Source organism: Nicotiana tomentosiformis, chromosome 6 (assembly GCF_000390325.3).
Source record: "Nicotiana tomentosiformis chromosome 6, ASM39032v3, whole genome shotgun sequence".
In the NCBI taxonomy this organism is placed as follows: Eukaryota; Viridiplantae; Streptophyta; class Magnoliopsida; order Solanales; family Solanaceae; genus Nicotiana; species Nicotiana tomentosiformis.
The window spans coordinates 117,949,733-117,968,701 of record NC_090817.1 but is presented as its reverse complement, the minus strand read 5'-3'; the positions used below and the strand labels follow the sequence as shown (position 1 = coordinate 117,968,701).

Here is an 18,969-nt window from a genome sequence, read left to right as displayed (position 1 = left end):
GCGAGGCCTTGATCGCGAACGCGTAGCTTTGCCCCTCGACCCTTCGCGAACGTGTGCCCTCGGTCGCGAACGCGAAGCACAAAATGGGCAAGGCCCAATTTTTTCTTCGCGAACGCGAGACTCCCCTCGCGAACGTGATGAAGGAAACCGGATACAAGAATCAAAAAAATTCCGGCAGCTATTTAAGTCCAAATTTCGATCCGTTAACCATCCAAAACTCACCCGAGGCCCCAGGACCTCAACCAAATACACCAACAGGTCCTAAAACATCTTACGAACTTAGTCGAAACCTCAAATCACATCAAACAACGCTAAAATCATAAATCACACCCCAATTCAAGCTTAACGAAAATTAACGAATTCCAACTTCTACATTCGATGCCGAAACTTATCAATTCAATTCCGATTGACCTCAAATTTTGCACACAAGTCATAAATGACATAACGGAGTTATGAAAATTTTCATAACTGGATTCTGACTCTGATATCAAAAGGTCAACTCCCCGGTCAAACTTTCAAACTTAAATTTCTATTTTAGCCATTTCAAACCTAATTTAACTACGGGCGTCCAAATAATTTTTCGGATACATTCCTAAGTCCAAAATTACCATACGGAGCTATTGGAATCATCAAAATTTTATTCCGGAGTCGTTTACACATAGGTCGACATCCAGCCAACCTTTTCAACTTAAGTTTTAAACTTTGGAACTAAGTGTTCCCATTCATTCCAAGACCTCACCGGACCCGAACCAATTACCTCGGCAAGTCATATAACAGCTGTAAAGTACAAATTGAGCAGTAAATAGGGAAACAAGGTTGTAATACTCAAAACGACCGAATACACAGTATTGTATCATATATCATTTCGAAAGAAAATTAATTACGTCCAATCCTTCATAAAACGATTGAATTATGTATTTTCAAGCATTAATTAATAAGACGATCTTTAGGTTCACGAAATTTTCTATAGTATATTGTTGTTATCTTCAATTAAAATTATTTTCCAAATCCCACTCTTTTAATAAAGAAAAGACAAAAATCAACTTACGACATATTTGCACTTACAAAAAATTAATCATTACCCTCCGTACATGGAACAAAAATTTTCACTTTGGAATGGAAGAGTAGTGTTAGTAACTTAATGTTGGCGTAAAAAAAAGGGACAACCCGGTCGACAAAGCATCCTCATTCACGCAGGATTCGAAAAAGGACTGCACCCCAATATGAATGTGACGTAAATAACTTACCATAATTCAAGTATTAGAGCTGTTTTCACGGCTCGAACTCGTAAGCATACGAAAACAACTTAATGTTAGCGTCAAATTTACTTGCGAAAGGGTAGTGCGTCGTACTTTTAATGCGAGGTTCTAAAATGGTAATTGGACCATTCAATCTAGCGTACACAATCTATACATTTGATTTAGAAATTATTTGCGCGACTTAAACTCGTAACCTTCTGATCGCACAATCACAACACGTGCCGATATGCTAATATTCTCTCTAGCTTCAAGAAAGAAAACCACAATGGTGATATACCATAGTGGAGAATTTATATTTATCATAGATGGAATGTTGGTGAAGAGGGTAGCCATTGAGAAAGGTGTCTCTCTTTCCCACGAACTGATGTACATGTACTGTTAAGTCAGTGAAAATTGCAGCTTCAAAAGCTACATTCCACTGAAACAAAAGAACAAATTAAAGTGGTCCCAAAATTATCAGAGATCCAAAAAAAATACCCTGATTAAAATTTCAGAACAGAAAAAGATTCCACAGAAAAACAGAAGAGAAGAAGATAGAAGAGAATTTCTCCCTTATTAATCTTTGTTATGGCCGTTGCAGTGTTCTAGCTTAGCTAATAGCTGGGGACGTTTCTATTTATTGAACTATCATTTTCTTAGCCACCAGGAAAAACGAACAATATTCCTAAAAACCAAGGACCACAAATTATTTTATTCTAAAACAATTGATATATACATTCGTAGTATCGAAAATTACAAACAAATGAAATGCTGATTTGTCTCGTGCAACAAAATATGCACACACATACACACACTTATATACAGAGGCGGACTTATGTACATAGAAATTCTAGAACCCTTACATACAGAGGCGGACCGGTTAACCTAGGCAGAAATTCTAGATATATCTGTGCATATATATTAAAAACGGTAATATATTTTGTTTAGAACTCTTAAGATTAAAAGTTCGATGGGAAACTGGTTGAGCAACCCACTCATGTGCTTATATATATCATGTGAATGTATAGAAGTGCATGCCGCGATTTGGTTGCATGGCAGCAATGAATTGAATGAACAGTATTTGACAGTAATGTTTGCATGCATGTAAAGTCATGCCAATCTATACTTGAAATTCCAAATGCTATTTGCAGTCTACTTTTGAGGTCGAGAGAGCAATCTCAGTCCTACTAACAATTTAGTCCCACCTTGTTTGTCTCTTATCGAAGATACATTAATTTCATGTGACTTCAATTTGTCATTTGTAATCTTCGACAGTGTTGAGTTTTTGTTTAGTTGAACCAAACATCTTTTTGGGTACTTGGGTGTGAATGAAATCTTGAAACGTATTAATTATTAGTAGTATAATTTATATTGAGTTGACAATAATATATTTGCTAGCAACTATTTTTTTACTTACTTCTTTTAAATCTTAGATATAGACCTTGTCCATATATAGAGATTAAGAAAAAAGGAAAAACCTAAATGTAGACCAGTACGTTGAGTTCCACATTCTCACCTTATAACCTAATTTTTCGGGTTAAATTAGGAGCAAATTTACTTCTTTATCATGATATGATCAGAGTCAAACTCATTTCAATTCATTTGCCATAACAGGTTTTTATCTTTACTTAATCCAAGCGTTTCAACCATAAAATGCTTATCTGGTAGTTTGATTGTGCATAAAAAGTGGGATATTTAGTTATATAATCACTTCTTTAACTCATGAGTTCCTCTGGTATGAAAATTAAATAAAACGCTTAAAGTTTCACTAATTAGTGTCCTTTTGAGCAAGCAAAATTTAAATTATCATAAGAAAAGGATATTGTACATATTGCAATTTGAAAAAAATACAACGTAGTTATAATAAGAGGAAAAGAATGAAAAGATCTTAGAAAACATTTGGTGAGCATCTGCCAAATTCTTGGAGGGCAGTGTTGTTACTCGATATCTATGCTAATGAGATTAATAAATATTCATTGAATTAATCGCACTCAAACTAGTTCGGACTACTATTATTAAATTTAAAAAAAAGGACGAAAGGATCTTAGAAACCAGTCATATTATTGATTTGGCAGAGTAAATGTAAAGTCATTTTCAAAGTTTCCAAGCCATTTGAAGAGTGACTCCCTAGTCGCTACTCTCTAATCTCTATACAAAAAGAAAAATATGGGAAATTACGTGCAGTGGGGGGAGGGGAAGCTCCTTTTTGGATTTATCAGTGAAGAAAATATCAGATAGCGTATACCTTTTCATGTCCAAAAATAGTTAGTAGTTCTATTTCAGTTATTTAAAGTCACCTTCAAAAAAAAAAAAGGGGGGGGGGGGGGTCACACTCACACCAATATAATCCTTGGCAAAGATTTTTGACTGTCTTATATAATATCGTAATAAAGTATATCTTATCTTTTTGAAAAGAGGTGGAATATTAATTAATAATTTGAAATATAGAGAATGTGGTTTTACTATGTCTATGATATGGACGCTGCTGAAAGATACGGAGAAAATCTAGATGAACGTCATAGAGTTAATAAATGGTGGCCAATAGTACAATGTTAGCAAGTTGATAGTTTGAAAAGGCACAGACATTGGAGTTTGTGGTAGGAATTAAGTGAAACGAAAATAAGAAAGAAAGAAATAAAGATTGGATAGCATTCAAATAGGAAGAAAGATTGAAATGAATCTATCAGTTCCTATAACACATTAATACCTGTAGCTGCTACTCCATAGATCGATAGATAGCTCTTCTTCATAAATCATGCATGTTTATTTTATTTTTATTTTAATTTTTATTCTTATTCGTAATTATTGATCCGATTCTTTTGAATTTGTATCTAATAGGCCGGTCTACTAAAGAGATGAAGTGCAGTCGGGACAACCAAGTGCATTAAATATTCTGTATTATCATAGAAGAGCTGCACCCAAGGAATTTGATACAGGATCTACCATAACGCAAATATTAGTTAGTAACTAACTCTATAGTTCGAATTCATAATCTACAGGTCATAATTTCAGAAAGTGGGATATTTAGTTAACTAACTCTATAGATTTCAGAAAATAATTTTATCGCAAGAATCCTGTCAAACGGCAGTGTTCGCTATTGAAAAGTTCTCTACTTTTAATTTCTGAAATCTTTAGTTAAGAAAGAAGAAAAAAGAGATTTCAATCATTTCATAGAACCATTCGCAGTCGATACAAATCTATAGTCTTTTCTCTCTGAAAATTGCAGAAAGAGTATAGGGAGGGAAATTAATGAATGACGTAACTAGAAGTCAGTGTAATACAGGCGTGCATGTAAGAAACTGAGAAGGAAAGCGTGTGATTTGGATATTGCATTTCCTTCTTCCCTATTGAATGCTTGGCACACTGCAAAAGAAAAAAAAACTTCACCTCTTAACTCTCCCTTTGGACTTTTTCTTGATCTCTTTTTTCCTCCTCTCTCTTCGTTTGTCATATAATGGCGGCAGATTTTACCTAAACTTGACGTGAAATAAATAGAGTGAGAGATTCCAATCCATAGAAATATTAGTACATATTTTGCTTGCGTGTTTACCTAGGTTAAAATTATCAATGCACTAAACAGGTAGCTGCTATCTTCGACTGCATTTCTAGAGAATTTTTTTTTTTTATCTCTTTCATCTCATTTTATATAATATTATTACTATTATTTGAAGAGTCAGACAATATTCGATTTTAAGAATATATTGTTTTTTTTACTTTTCTCTATCAACTGTTTTATATTTAGTTGAACGGGGTTATATTACACAATTGGAGTATTTGCTAAAGTAGGAAATTTGCCCCTATTTATCAATTCATGATGATGACGAGAGCTTTGGAAGAAATGCCAGTGCAGTTGGGGGGTTGGATAATGAATAAGGGGATAAGCCGTCGTAAATCAAAGACGGATCCAGGATTTGAATTATATAAGCTTTTTAAGATTTTTACTATTAAATTCATTATATTTCTAAAACTATGAAGTTCATATCTATTATCCATTTGTTATATTTTTAGCAAATTTTTACGCATAAATTTATGCTATGCTTCAAAAGTTATGAATTTAGTTACACACGATCGATGTTAGAAGGCTAGATCTGCCTCTCCCGTCAATATAAATGACCATAGATGATTGTCGTGAGATTAATATGATTCTTCTACTCATAATCAGAATTCTCGATCTAAATGATAAGAAAAAACGTTTGTTTAATGAATTTTATGCGGGGCGAATTCAAATTAATCAAGACATTAATACGAATATCGAACATAGAATATCGAACGAAAAAACCCAAAAATCGTCATATGTGTAGCGAGAGGTATAGGGTCATAGTACAATAGATAATGTCAGAGGTCCATCATTGTCTCAATAATATAATCAGCGTGCATATAGAGTACTCTGCTATAAAGCTTTTAAACTGCAGAAACTTACAAAGAAAGAAGCCTGTACTCAGTCATGACGTTTCCCTCAACCCTCCCCTAGCATCTTGTAGACTTGGGGTTGGTTTTCTCGCCTTACTCTTTCTTTTCCCTTTGTAGGAAGCTGACCTGGGCTGGTTTTGGGTGGGGGTTGGGTATTTATACTCATTCTTGGCTATTCAAGATCGTAAAAGGATGCATTATATTCGGGAAAAATCCGGATCATAAGGATCTATTGTACACAATTTTGTCATATATTTTTGTAGAAAATTATTTTTACGGTTCGAACCCGTAACCTCTTGATTATATGCTAACAACTTTACCAGTTACAGTCTATTCAACATAGTAAAGGTGGCAATTGCTGGAGATCAAATTAATATACATATTATGATTTAATTGTCCAAAGTTAACTTGGTTCAAAATATGTTTAGTCTAAAAGATGAGTTTGTCAAAACAACATGACCCCAATTTCTTTCCTTTTTTTTGAAATACGAAAGATAATATATTTTTCTTAAATTATTAGCTTAAATCCCTTCAAATTTACATAATTCTTGATTACACTTTTTTTTATCTGTTTCGACGTAATAATTTGATGGGTTATTTCGAGTTTAACTGGTTGGTCAAGTCAACAAATGGTTGATTAGCATAAGCCAAAGATAGTTTTAGCATTCAAAAGTGTACTTTTTCTTAGTACAATTCCATAGCATCAGCAAAGCATTTGTGTTTCAAACAAAGAAGTCGATCTCAACAACTGAAAAAGCAAAAAAAAATCTAACGGCTTTCTTGGTTTTCAGATGAAGCTGATCTCATCTTTGACTTTTTACGTTGAATATATAATGATACATCAATTAAACTAGCATGTAATAGGTGAGCTTTTCTCAAAATAATATTAGCACGTTACATATAAAATTTACTCCGTCCAATCCACAATAACTGATCATTTTTATCTTTTTATTTTGGTCCAAAATAAGTGTTCATTTACATAATTAATTAATTAAGATTAATACAGTGAATATAACTTTTTTTCTCTAGGAATTTGTATTTCCTTAATGGGTGTGTCAAAGATAAAATGATCACTTATTGTGGACAAAAGAAAGTATTAGTTTATAATTTTAAATTTATTTAGTATGACGAAAAATATTTTACACAAACAAATTTTTCATTAAAGGATAAAACCAATTTTCTTACTCATGTTTTTCTCCCATAATCCATTTGAAACACACATTTAGCATTTCTTTTAAAATGAGAATATGACGATGTTGGAACATTTCTTTGAAAAATCTAATTTCAACATTAAATAAAATGCTAACTCAGAAAATTACAACATAGAACACAGGAAGCCTCCTTTGCAAAATTGATTAATTTACAAAATTGACAAGAGATAGAGGTGGAAGAAAACGAACAGCATAGAAGAAGAAATTTCCTCTTGTTGAAATATTGAAGAAATAAAATTACAATTTTATGAACCCTAACTCTATTTTTCCAAAACTATGATCCTTTGGAAAAATTTATATCCTAACGTAAACCTAAAAACATATACCCTGGCTATCTGATAGATTTCTTGAAGTACAAAAATTTTTGCAGAAGCCCTTGTATTTCCTCCATTGATCACTAATATCCCTGGCAATGTTTTTTGCATCATTTGCAGTCCCTAAAAGCCCTCTTCTTGTAAACCCCACCGTGTATAATCCATTTTCCCCTTTCCAGCCATTAGGAAATGGTGTTTTTGGCATCCCTTGTTCTGTGAAGAAGTCAGTTCCCTACAAATTTAATTAAAGAAAAATCAGCATTTAAATTAAAAATATTAACATTAAAATTTTAATAACTGCTTCAAAAAATAGAGTAAGTTATACATCTTTCCGATCAGCAAAAAATAATTATATCTGCTAGCCAAATATTCCAAAAATATACACTGATTATATATGTATATTATACATTAATACAAAAAAGTACAAATGTTTCTGCTATTATTTTTGGAAGCGACTATACAGTATTATATTTCCTAAAAATATCTCTAGATTAAGCCCAAGAATTAATTATAAATTTGAATTTTGTCAATTTTGGTCAATGCATCAACATAAATTTTGAAAAAACAAAAAACAAAATTGCATGTGAATCCTGAATTCCTAGTCTAATCCCATCTTCCCCTAGATGACCTAAAAGTCTAAGCAAGTTGGTGTTTTCACTACATCTAAAGCACAGAACACATACCACTATGCATGGTCTACTAAGTGCACTCTCCTATACATATATATGTTGAAATATTCATTTCTTTGATCAATTTTGGACCACAAAAAAAAAAGGAAAAAAAGAAAGAGGTCACTCTAATAAAAACATTTAAAAATTTAATAATAGTAGCTCTTAGTCTATATTATATCTATTATTATATAGTACACAGGATATGAAAATAATAATTGAGACATGAGTTGTCATTCTAGTACTCCTAACCTCTGGGAAGTACATACAATAGAGTTTATCAAATTAAAACTCCATATAAGTTACTACTACTATTTTTTTTTTCCCTTTTTATTTGGGTTGCGCCTCGAAAAAATGCAGAAAATAGATAAAATAGTTGGGGGGATGATAGGAAAAAGTCCAGACAAATGAGATCAGAAATTCTCTTTTTGATTTAAGAAACGTTTTGTAGCCTACTGCATGTGTAAGAATGAAAGTGATGTGAGATTGAGAGTAAAGATAAAACTAGAAACTTTATCAGGTAACAACAAAATCCTCATTGGCTTATTATCCATTTTGTCATTGCTCCATGCATTCTATTTTTATTTATTTTTGTTTTGAATCCTACAAATTTATACTTAAATAAAAATACTATTGAAATAGTATACCTTAAGCCAAGAAGGAACATTGCTTTTGTATCCAGTTGCTAGGATTATTGAATCAAATTCTCCTTCTTTTCCATCTATAGACTTTGCTCCTATTTTAGTTATCTCCTTCACACCGTGCATAATCTGCAAGAATATACAAAATAAAATAAAATTAAAATCACCATTACCAAAAATACAGAAAAATAAACTAAAAATACCCAAGATTTAATTTGACAAAAGCAAGAATTATTGTGAATTTACCTGAATTTTTCCATTTCTTATTTGTGACAATGCACCAACGTCGAGTACCGGAGTTTTTCCGGTGGCATTTTTCAGTTCAAGTGGACCGGTTTTTGGTCGCCGGAGACCTAACTTATCTGTGCTACCTAAGGTCAAATTGGCTACTAGTAATAGCAACTTGTCAACAACTCTTATAGGCAACCATTTGAGAAGTGCCATTGCTATTGAAAATGTTGATATCCCTAACATTTCCCTTGGTAAAATATGCACCTGCATCCAAAAACATTAAATTAAAAAGTAGCCAAAAGAAATTAGCTTAAAACATGCCCTAACTTAATACACACTTTAAATTTTTCCAAAAATTATGAAAGTGTACCTATAAAAAAAAATGGTGTAACAAGGATGAAAGCTAATCTCAAACATGTTTAACAAATCAATTTCTTAAGAAGATGATACTACATATTTTTTTATTTTCTTATTTTGCCTCGGGAGACGGAGTTAGAATTTTTAGTTTATAGGTTCTAAAGCATAATCCAATTTGTCTTCTCGGTTCCACGTAAACTATCTATACATGTTCAATAACCTTTTTAACACAGATAAAGGGTCTGAGTTAAAACTACTGGATTTTGTCGAACCCGTAGATATATGGTTGGCTTCGCCCCTATCTGCATCATCCGACTAATTCAAATTTGTGCCGGAAAGTCCATAAAACGCTTTCTATCAGAAGCGTTTCTATGTTCAAGGTTAAAACCCGAGATTTTAGGTTAAGGTCACCACAATAATTTGAAAGAAAAAAAGTAATCTCATGAATGGGGTTTAGAGAGGATAAGTTGTACGCAAACATAACTCCAATCTTATAAATGTAGAAAAACTATTTCAGGTAGACCACGGCTCAGGCAACAGCGAACGCCCCCACAATAAATCGAAAGAAAAAAATAAAAATAAAAGGAGGAAAGGGAAATGTACTTACGGAATTTCTGACGACCATGTGAGGGATGGCATTATGTCTACAAAGGTCCAAGCTAACTTCCATACCAGAATTTCCACAGCCAATTACCAAAACCCTTTGATTATTAAACTCAGTACCAGACTTATAAAGACTAGTATGCATTACTGTTCCTTTAAACTTACCAATCCCTTGAATTTCTGGTATAACTGGCTCTGCATTTTCCCCTGTAGCCACAATCAACCACTTTGAAAGATACAAAAAATCTTGAGTTTCCACCTTCCAAAATCCACTAACATGATCAAATTCTGCAACTTTTACAGACTGTTTAAACTTGGGAATTATACCAAAGTGTTTAGCATAATCCTCTAAGTAAGAAATGAACTGTTTTTTTGAAGGGTATTTAGGGAAATTTTCAGGAAAACCAAATAATGGGAGTTGACAAAACTGTTTAGGGAGATGAAGTTTTAAACGATCATAGGTTTTTTGTTGCCATAAAGAAGCAATACAATCACTTCTTTCAAGAATAAGTGAAGGGACTCCATTTTCTTTAAGAGAAGCTGAAACTGCTAAACCAGAAGGTCCAGCACCTACTATTATAGGTCCATTAACCCATAACCATTTTGGTTGTTGATCAGTTTTTTCTTCTTCTTTACAAGAACCCATGTTGAGAAAAAAAGAGCAAAAAGAATTTGGCAAAAGAAAAAGAGAAGGCACTTTTTTCTTTAGCCTTTTGAAAAAGAGTGTAATAACTGAGAGTTTCCTCTGTTTTTTGCACTCTGTAATAGTAGCTAGCTCTCTGTTTCTTTTTACTCTGAGAAAATGTAGAATGAAATAAGTGGGAATTTAAAGAGGAGTGAAGGTGGGGTGGGTGGGTTGCGGGGTAGGGTAGTTTTGTTGGGGGAGGGGGGTTTGTAGAATCAGAAGAGTATTTGAGTTTCCTTTTTAAAGGGTTTTTCTTTTTTCATTTTACTACTGATTTCACTGCATAGAATGAAGAGAAAACAGGGGAAAAGAAAACAGAGGGTTTTAAATGAGTGTGTGTGTTAATGGAGGCGTGAAGGTTAAGGAAGAGATTTGGTTCTCTTTCTCAAGGCTCTTTCTTCTCTCTGCTGCAGAGTTTTGGGGTTGCGCTAAGGAAAGGTATTAAGGCCAATGAGCTTTGTAAATAACAAGGAGTTCAATACTATCTAAAAGCTAATTAATTAATGAAGGGCAGCCTGTGCACTAAGGGATCGTTTGGTACATAAGATAGGATAAGACGTGACATTAAATTTATATCGTGTTTGGTTGAAGGTATAAATTTATCCTGTCTTCAACCAAATACTGTATAAATTTAATCTCGGATTTAATCCAGGATATCTCATCTTATCCCACATTATCCCATCAAACTTAAGATTATTTTATCCTACCTCCCATATAGTATAAATTAGTCCTGGGGTTATAATCCCGGGATATTTAGTCCGCGTACCAAACGACCCCTACATGTCTATTTTACGCAATTTTATCCTGTATTTCTGCAACGTGTTATTTTCACGGGTCAAACCCGTGACCTTCTGCCACATGACAGTAACTTTACCAGTTACACCAAGGCTCTCTTCTAAAAAGCTAATGAATAATTTATGGAATTTTATTTTAGACATTGACGACAAAGTTTTATTGAAAAGTAATTTAATAGAATATTTTGAGTGAATTGGTAAATCCATTAAAAAGGTAAGTATAACCATGAATCAGTAACCTAAAAATGATAAAAGAATTATATAAACATGATTTTAATTATTTTTTTGCATTAATAACGCAGTTTAATCAATTGTAGGATGCTACTTAATAACTTATTCGAGTAATAAATTCATACTTCACTATTAACAATTACTTATAATTGATTTTTAAATAATCTAGTATGTAGTATAAAAGTTGTATATGGTGTCGAGGTTAATGGTTGGTTCTATAAAAGAGTATAAAATAATCAATATAATCGCTAAAATACTTATAATTATGTAACTTGACAACTTAAAAAAAACATGGTCAAACTTCATAATATCTGTATACATTAATTAAATACAAAACCTTTGTCTTTGGAGGCGGAGCTAGCCTTTTAGGTGCGAGATGAACTAAGTCACTTTTATATAAATACTATATTTGTATTAGAAAATTCATTAAATATGCATAATATTTATTTGCGAATCCACTAACTAAAACGAGTTCTGTGGCAAATTCTATGGAAATACGATGACATTCATTCTTCTTATTAGGGAACCTATAATTCTAACAATGTGTTTCTATATATTGTTACTATTAAAAGGAAGAGGCTTTGTACCTAATTAAATATTTATTATAAATTATTAAATATCATTTTTAATATTGCACAAATTGATAAGAGAAGAATAAATTGTTTGAGTAGGAGAAAAGTTCGATTATAATTTGTATCTTTTATATTATCATAAAAGCATGAAATCTCAACAAATAATTAAGTCTTTGAATTGATAAAAATGCAAAAAAAAAAAAAAATCTATTGTATTTTTCATGAATAATATTTTTAATTATATAAAAGTTTCTCTCTCCTCTTTCTCTCGGCGTACGTTAAGCGCGGCCTGCTAAACAACGCTGACCGAAAATGGGGCGAGGACGACCAAAACGGAATGTAACGAAGGTTCAACTAGCTGACTTCATAGTGTCAGGAAATCGCAGTGAAGACAAGGAAGGGCTTTATCGTCGACTGAAACCCTAATTAGCGAAAAAGAAAAAAAATCGATAATGCCTAATTCAGGAGGATCAAGTATCACGAAGTTGAATTCACCAGTAAATTCGAGCAAAATCAGTACCAGTGTCCTGAACTTAACGCCTAAAGCTACGGTGGGGACTAATTGGATTAGTTATCCCAGGGGATAACATTGTTCCATTGCTTACTGTATAACGAACAGTAACAAAAACAATTGAGAAGCCTAAGATGATAGACTAAATCCCCTCTCAAAGGGCTATTGCTAGCATGAACAAATCAATTGCAGAGGAAGAGCAACAGGGCAAGGAGCAACAAGGTGATAATCTACTGAAACAGAGGAAGGCATGTCTAACTAATGGGAAGGCAGAAAAATCATGGGTTAACCTGTTTGCTGGCAACATGATGGCTACAAGGGGAATAGACCTGGTCTTTATTCCTCCAATGATTAAGAATGGAGTTAAAAAGTTTTAATTGCAACAAGAGGCCATGGAGGTTGAAACAGAGAAATGGCAAAAGGTAATTACATTGTATGTCATTGGCGCCTCCCCATCAATTGGAACTATGTAAAGGTTCATAGCTTCCCAATGGAACTTTGCTGCTAAACCAAAAGTATACTATCACAACGAGGGATATTTTGTCATTCCGTTCAATACCATGGAGGATAAAAATAAAGTATTGTATTCAGGGACACACACTATAGGTAATAAGCCAATTATCCTCAAATCGTGGTCTGCTGATTTCAATTTTTATGATGAGGTGTTGAAGACCATACCACAGTGGGTGAGTTTTCCAAACTTGCCTCTGAATTATTGGGGTAAGATTACATTGAGCAGAATTGCTAGTGGTTTGGGTTGCCCTATATATGCTGATGATTGTATATCTAGTACAACTAGAATCTCCTATGCTAGGGTTCTAATTGAAATGGATATTTCAAAGGAATTGCCAAAATGTATTATAGTGCAGGATCCACCGGGGAAAGAATTTGAACATGTGGTAGAGTATGATTGGGTGCCACAGTACTGCCACAAATGCCTTATGGTTGGGCATGATTTTGTTGTCACGCAAGAAGTTGCTGAACCACAGTTGGTAATGTAGAAGGATGGTCAACAAAACAAAAGGTTGTATTACCAAATCAACAAGACAGAACTTACAAGACTGGAGCCAATATGCAACAAGCAAAGACCCAAAAGCCAACAGTACAATGCATAGCAAGAGGGCAACTCAAGCAGAATGATGAGGTTAAGGCCAAACAGGCAACCCAACCTCAGCAACATGAGCCACAAACACATGATAATGACAAAGAACCATGGCAAAAATATAGTGGAAGAGGTCTGCAAGCTAACCATCCCAGTCCACAACAATATTCTCTTGTCACTACCAATGGTTTCTCTCCTTTAAGAGTAGAACACAGGCTGATCATACAAGTTGGGTTGATGTTGTTGAAGGACAAAGGAGTACTAATGAGGGTACATAAGAGGTTCCCCACCAACCCATTTCATTATAAAGATAGCTACAAAGAATATGAGGGGTTTCAATAAAGTATATAAGCAAAGGGAGATGAAGGTGTTCTTAGAGGTGAATAAGATAATATCAATTATTGAACATAGAGTTCAAGATACTAAAGTAAAAGATATAATAAACAAGGTTGCAATTAGTTAGAAATGGTGATCAAATGTTTCATCAAATGGCAGAGGGATAATGTGGATTGTGTGGGATCATAATAGTAATATATTCACGACTCTACAGAGTCACATACAATTCATACATAGGCTAGTGCAAAGTATTATTTTTACCAATCAGTTTGCTTTCACTGTTGTGTATGGGCTTCACACAATTGCTCATAGATATGATTTGTTTGCTGTTTTAAATGAGTTGAAGGAACATATGAATATGCCTTCGCTAATTATGGGGGATTTCAATGCAATAAGGGATATGGATGACAGAGTCAATGGAACTACAATTCAGGATAATGAAGTTAAAGACTTCGGCGATTTTATAGAAGATTGCAGAATAACTGAATTGCTAACTGTAGGAAAATCTTTTACATGGACCAATAGCCATGTATATAGCAGGATTGATAGGGCTCTTATAAATGCTCAATAGATGATGGATATGCCTCATATTCAAGTCCAAGTGATTGTTCCTTACTTCTCAGACCATTCTCCCCTAAGTATAGAGCTGGAAGTAACAATGGATAACATGAAAAAGCCTTTTAAATTTTACAATTGTTTAGCTGAACATCCAAATTTTGGTCAATTGGTACAAGAAGGATGGCAAAACAAGAGTGTTGATATGAAAGGTATTTGGCAAAATTTAAAGATTGTGAAATCTGCTTTAAAAGGCTAGAATAGAAAAGAGTTTGCAGATACAACTACAAAGGTTAAAAAGATGAGAGAGGAGTTGGCAACCATTCAAGCACAAATGAGAAACACCACCTCAAATGTTAATATGTGTGAAGCTGCAAAAGCTATTAGACAAAAGCTTGAGAAATGGAGTATGATAAAGTAAAGTATCTTCAAGAAGAGGTCAAGGGTACAGTGGCTTAAACTGGGGGATTCTAACACAACTTTATTCTTTGCCAGCATGAAAGGAAGAACCTCACAAAATCAGATCAGGCTCCTCACAGCTGAAGATGCAAGTATAATAAGAACTACAGTAGGCATCGAGCAAGAAATAGTGGGCTTTTACAAGAGATTTCTAAGGATTTCATCTAGTAGCCTGCCTGCGATTGATCCCACTGTGATGAGGAAAGGACCGGTCTTAACAAGAAATCAACAGCTACAACTAATCTCACCTTTCACTAGTGATGATGTGTTCAAATCACTGCAGGGGATTGATGACTCAAAAGCTCCAGGGGGAGATGTTTTTAATGCATGCTTTTACAAGAAAGCATGGACTATAATTGGGGAGGATGTAACAGCAGCAGTCCTAAACTTCTTCAATGGGAACAAAATGTACAAACCAGTTAACAGCACCTCAGTCACCCTGATTCCTAAAGTGAAGAACCCAGCTTCAATCAAACAGTATTGACCTATCTCATATTGCATTATTCTTTATAAGCTCATATCTAAGATGCTAACCAGTCGACTGCAACTAGTGATGGACTATTTGATTGATAAGAGCCATGCATCTTTTGTACCAGGAAGTATGTTAAATGAAAACATCTTACTAGGACATGAACTTATGAAAGGCTATGGAAGGAAAGGAATTTCACCCAGATGTATGATCAATATAGACATGTAGAAGGCATATGATTCCCTGGAATGGGTGTTTCTTGAACATATCCTCACAATAATAGATTAATGTACCATCCCAGTTCCTCAAATAGATTATGAGTTGTGTCACCACAGTTCCTAATCCATTATGATTAATGGCAAACCAGCAGTTCCTTTTGATGCTAAACGAGGAGTCAGACAAGGAGATTGCCAGATATGAGAAGTTAAACATAGTACAACTAAGTTTTGCAAATTATCTACTCCTATTTTATAGGAGTGACCTAGTGTCTACAAAAATGTTATATGATTGCTTTCACTAGTTTTCCAACTCATCTGGTTTGATTGCAAATCAAGAGAAAAGTTGTATATATTTTGGAGGGGTGCCAATAGACATACAACATCAAATTTTGCATAGGCTGGGGTTCTCCATGGGGTCTCTCCCTTTCAGATACCTTGGAGTACTATTAGGTACAAAAATATTATCAGTGGCTCAATGTCAACACCTGTTAGATAAGATGTTGGCAAAGGTTCATTATTGGACAGCAAAATTCCTATCTTATGCAGGAAGATTACAATTGATCAAGAGTGTTATGATTGTTATTCAATCCTTTTGGTCACAGATCTTTCCACTGCCAAAACACAATCATGATGAAGATTGAAACTATTTGCAAGAGATTCTTATGGACAAGGAAAGTTGAAAGCAGCAAGAAGGCACTGGTAGCCTGGAAGCAACTCTGTTAGACTAAGACTGTAGGTGGAATGAATATTACTGATATTATTGCATGGAATAGAGCAGCAATTCTTAAACACCTATAGAACTTGTGCAAAAAAAAAGGATCGATTATGGATACAATGGATGCACACATACTATATAAAGCAAGGAGAAGCATGGACTGTCAAAGCTAAGCAAGCATCATGGCTGACTCAAAAGATTCTAGGTGCTGCCAAGTACCTAATTGAAGCAAATATTAGAGTGGAAGAGGTGATGGCTGCAGATTGTTATTCCATCAAAGACATATACAACAAACTTAGGGGAGAATTTCCAAAGGTTGCATGGAGGAAACTATTGTATAGCAATGATAGCTGCCCTAAATGGATCTTTATCGTATACATAGCCATACATGGTAGGCTATACACCAGGGATAGGCTTATCAAATGGGGTATCTTAACCAATCCAATTTTCTCCTTGTGTGAAGGAGCTGACGAGGATCATGAACACTTATTTTTCGAATGCAACTACTAAGCGGCTATATGGAAGAAACTACTATAATGGGCTGGAATAAACAGAGATATTAAAGGATGGACTGAGGAGATCAGTGGGGCTACACAGTTTGCATCAGGTATGAGATCATCAGCAGCCATATACAGAATGCTACTAACGTGCATTGTATACCACTTATGACAAGAGAGGAATTGGAGAACTTTTCCTATTCAGAAGATGAAAAGTGAGGACATGGTCAAATTAATAATTCAAGAGGTCCATTGAGGAGGGAGTTTGAAATCCAACTTAGTGAATAGACTACAGAATCTAAACTTCTATCCGTAGATAGTTTTCTTATATTTCATTAGATTTGGTGTTGATTAGTTTACCAAGACCTTCTATAGTTGGGGCTGCATGTCCATTTATAGAATAATAGTGAAGGGTTTCCGTTATACTTGTACATATTTTTTCTGATAATAAAAATTTAAATTACCAAAAAAATTATAAAAATTTCAATTCAACTATGTTGCAAAATCATTGTGCAAGTACAATTATTTGTCAAGCTGATAAAACTCTTAAGGTACATGATTTTACTCTCACAAAAAAGAGCATAAGCCGTGAAAGAATTAAGAAAATAGAGCAAAATCCATTATAATATAGTATTAAAAATCAAATTGCTAAAAATGCTAAGTTGAAACAATAAGAAAGTAACATAAGACAAAAGGTATTCAGAAGAAGTTGTCATTATCATTTTTCTTTCTATTTATATTCATTCCAATAAATTATAGCTTCGTATAATTTTAATATAGTATTACATTATTTTTTATAATTCAATATTAGGTATTTAAGACTTCATATTGTTATTTATCAATATTTTTCTACGGGCTTGTGATGACCCAATAAGTCATCTAGAGTTTTAACCCTTAATTCTGTATTTTGAAACCTCAAATAACTCCTTTTAACCTTCCTAGATTTACGTACGTAGTTCGTGTCTTTTTCTGCAAGGATTTTATGTGAAAAATTATTTAAAATGTGAATTTGTGCCTTAGAAATTCATTTAAGTTGATTTCGGTCAACATTTTGAACAAACGGATCCGGGTTCGTATTTTGATGGTCCCAGTGAGTCCGTATCGTGATTTGAGACTTGGGCGTATGCCCGAAATCGAATTCGGAGGTCTCTAACTCGTGTTATCGCAATTTGCTAAAAATTAGAAGTTTAAAGGTTTAGAGAATTTATGAATTTGACCAAAGTTTGACTTTATTGCTACCAGGTCCAGATTCTAGTTTCAGAACTTGGTATAGGTTCATTACTATATTTATGACTTGTATGCAAAATTTGGTGCAAAACGAAGTTGATTTGACGTGATTCAGACGTTCGGTTGTTAAAATAAAAATTCTTAAGTTTCATTAAAAATTTCATTCATTTTGGTATCTGATTCCTAGTTTTAGATGTTATTTTTATATTTTGATCGTGCAAACGAGTTCGTATGATGTTTTAGGACTTGTGTGCATGTTTTGTTTGGAGCCTCAAGGACTTGGGTGAGTTTCGGATAGGCTATGGGGTAAATTTGGTGTTCTGGTGTAGGTCTCGCATTTGCGAGATTTGCCTCGCATTTGCGAGCACGGGCAGACTTGAGGATAGGTAAAAATTCGCATTTGCGAACTTGCCATTTCCTCTTATGCGAAGGCAAAATCGCATTTGCAACTTAGCATGGTCCTTAGCAATCTTCGCATCTGCCAAGAGGTGGTCCGCATTTGCGAGTGCTGGGGGTTCGCATTTGCCACCAAAAACCTCGTATTTGCGATGACTGGGTTTCTGAGAGGAGTTCACATTTGTGACCTCTTCTCGCAATTGCGATGTTCGCAACTGCGAACAAAATATCACAATAACGACATCTGCAACTGGTTAAAAACTGAGATAGACGGGATTTTGCTCATTCTTTCAAATTCTCAACCCTAGAAACCATAGAGGCAATTTTCCCAAGAGCCTTCCTTCCTCAATTCATTGGTAAGTGACCTTAGTCTACTTTCTTTCATTTACCCATTGCATTTCATAAGTTTTCATCATTAAACCTAGGATTTTAATGGTGGAAATTGGGAATTTGGGTAGGATTGAGAATTTTTGTAAAATTGAAATTTAGACCTCGAATTGAGGTCGGATTTCGAAAGTAATTACATAAC

General features: G+C 34.0%; 2 protein-coding genes and 1 long non-coding RNA gene across 4 annotated transcripts; 1 reads left to right on the top strand and 2 right to left on the bottom strand.

Annotated features, from left to right (window-relative positions):
* Positions 1-1,230: 1,230 nt before the first annotated feature.
* Positions 1,231-5,933, bottom strand: LOC104120861 (uncharacterized). 2 transcript variants are annotated; one of them, XR_011408817.1, is made up of 2 exons: positions 5,659-5,933; positions 1,231-1,677 (listed from the first exon to the last, which is right to left on the bottom strand). It is a non-coding gene; the product is annotated as an uncharacterized lncRNA (long non-coding RNA). The 2 variants fall into 2 exon arrangements; XR_691749.3 differs by lacking the exon at positions 1,231-1,677 and adding an exon at positions 4,352-4,709.
* Positions 5,934-6,977: 1,044 nt separating this feature from the next.
* On the bottom strand, positions 6,978-10,735 carry LOC104120860 (probable indole-3-pyruvate monooxygenase YUCCA4). The gene is made up of 4 exons (XM_009632718.4): positions 9,678-10,735; positions 8,729-8,977; positions 8,489-8,611; positions 6,978-7,405 (listed from the first exon to the last, which is right to left on the bottom strand). Exons 1-4 carry the CDS (start codon positions 10,317-10,319, stop codon positions 7,172-7,174), a joined length of 1,248 nt encoding a protein of 415 aa, XP_009631013.1. The 5' UTR covers positions 10,320-10,735; the 3' UTR covers positions 6,978-7,171.
* Positions 10,736-13,026: 2,291 nt separating this feature from the next.
* Positions 13,027-13,467, top strand: LOC138894651 (uncharacterized). The gene has a single exon (XM_070179365.1). It carries the CDS (start codon positions 13,027-13,029, stop codon positions 13,465-13,467), a length of 441 nt encoding a protein of 146 aa, XP_070035466.1.
* Positions 13,468-18,969: the final 5,502 nt, after the last annotated feature.

What these genes read in the sequence shown, in the direction of transcription:
- LOC104120860 (XM_009632718.4), bottom strand. Translation starts at nt 10,319, where the DNA reads ATGGGTTCTTGTAAAGAAGAAGAAAAAACTGATCAACAACCAAAATGG. An exon ending in ACATGGTCGTCAGAAATTCC is followed by an intron (nt 8,978 to 9,677) that starts GTAAGTACATTT and finishes TTTTGGATGCAG; the next exon opens with GTGCATATTTTACCAAGGGA. An exon ending in TAAGAAATGGAAAAATTCAG is followed by an intron (nt 8,612 to 8,728) that starts GTAAATTCACAA and finishes ATATTCTTGCAG; the next exon opens with ATTATGCACGGTGTGAAGGA.
- LOC138894651 (XM_070179365.1), top strand. Translation starts at nt 13,027, where the DNA reads ATGGAGGATAAAAATAAAGTATTGTATTCAGGGACACACACTATAGGT.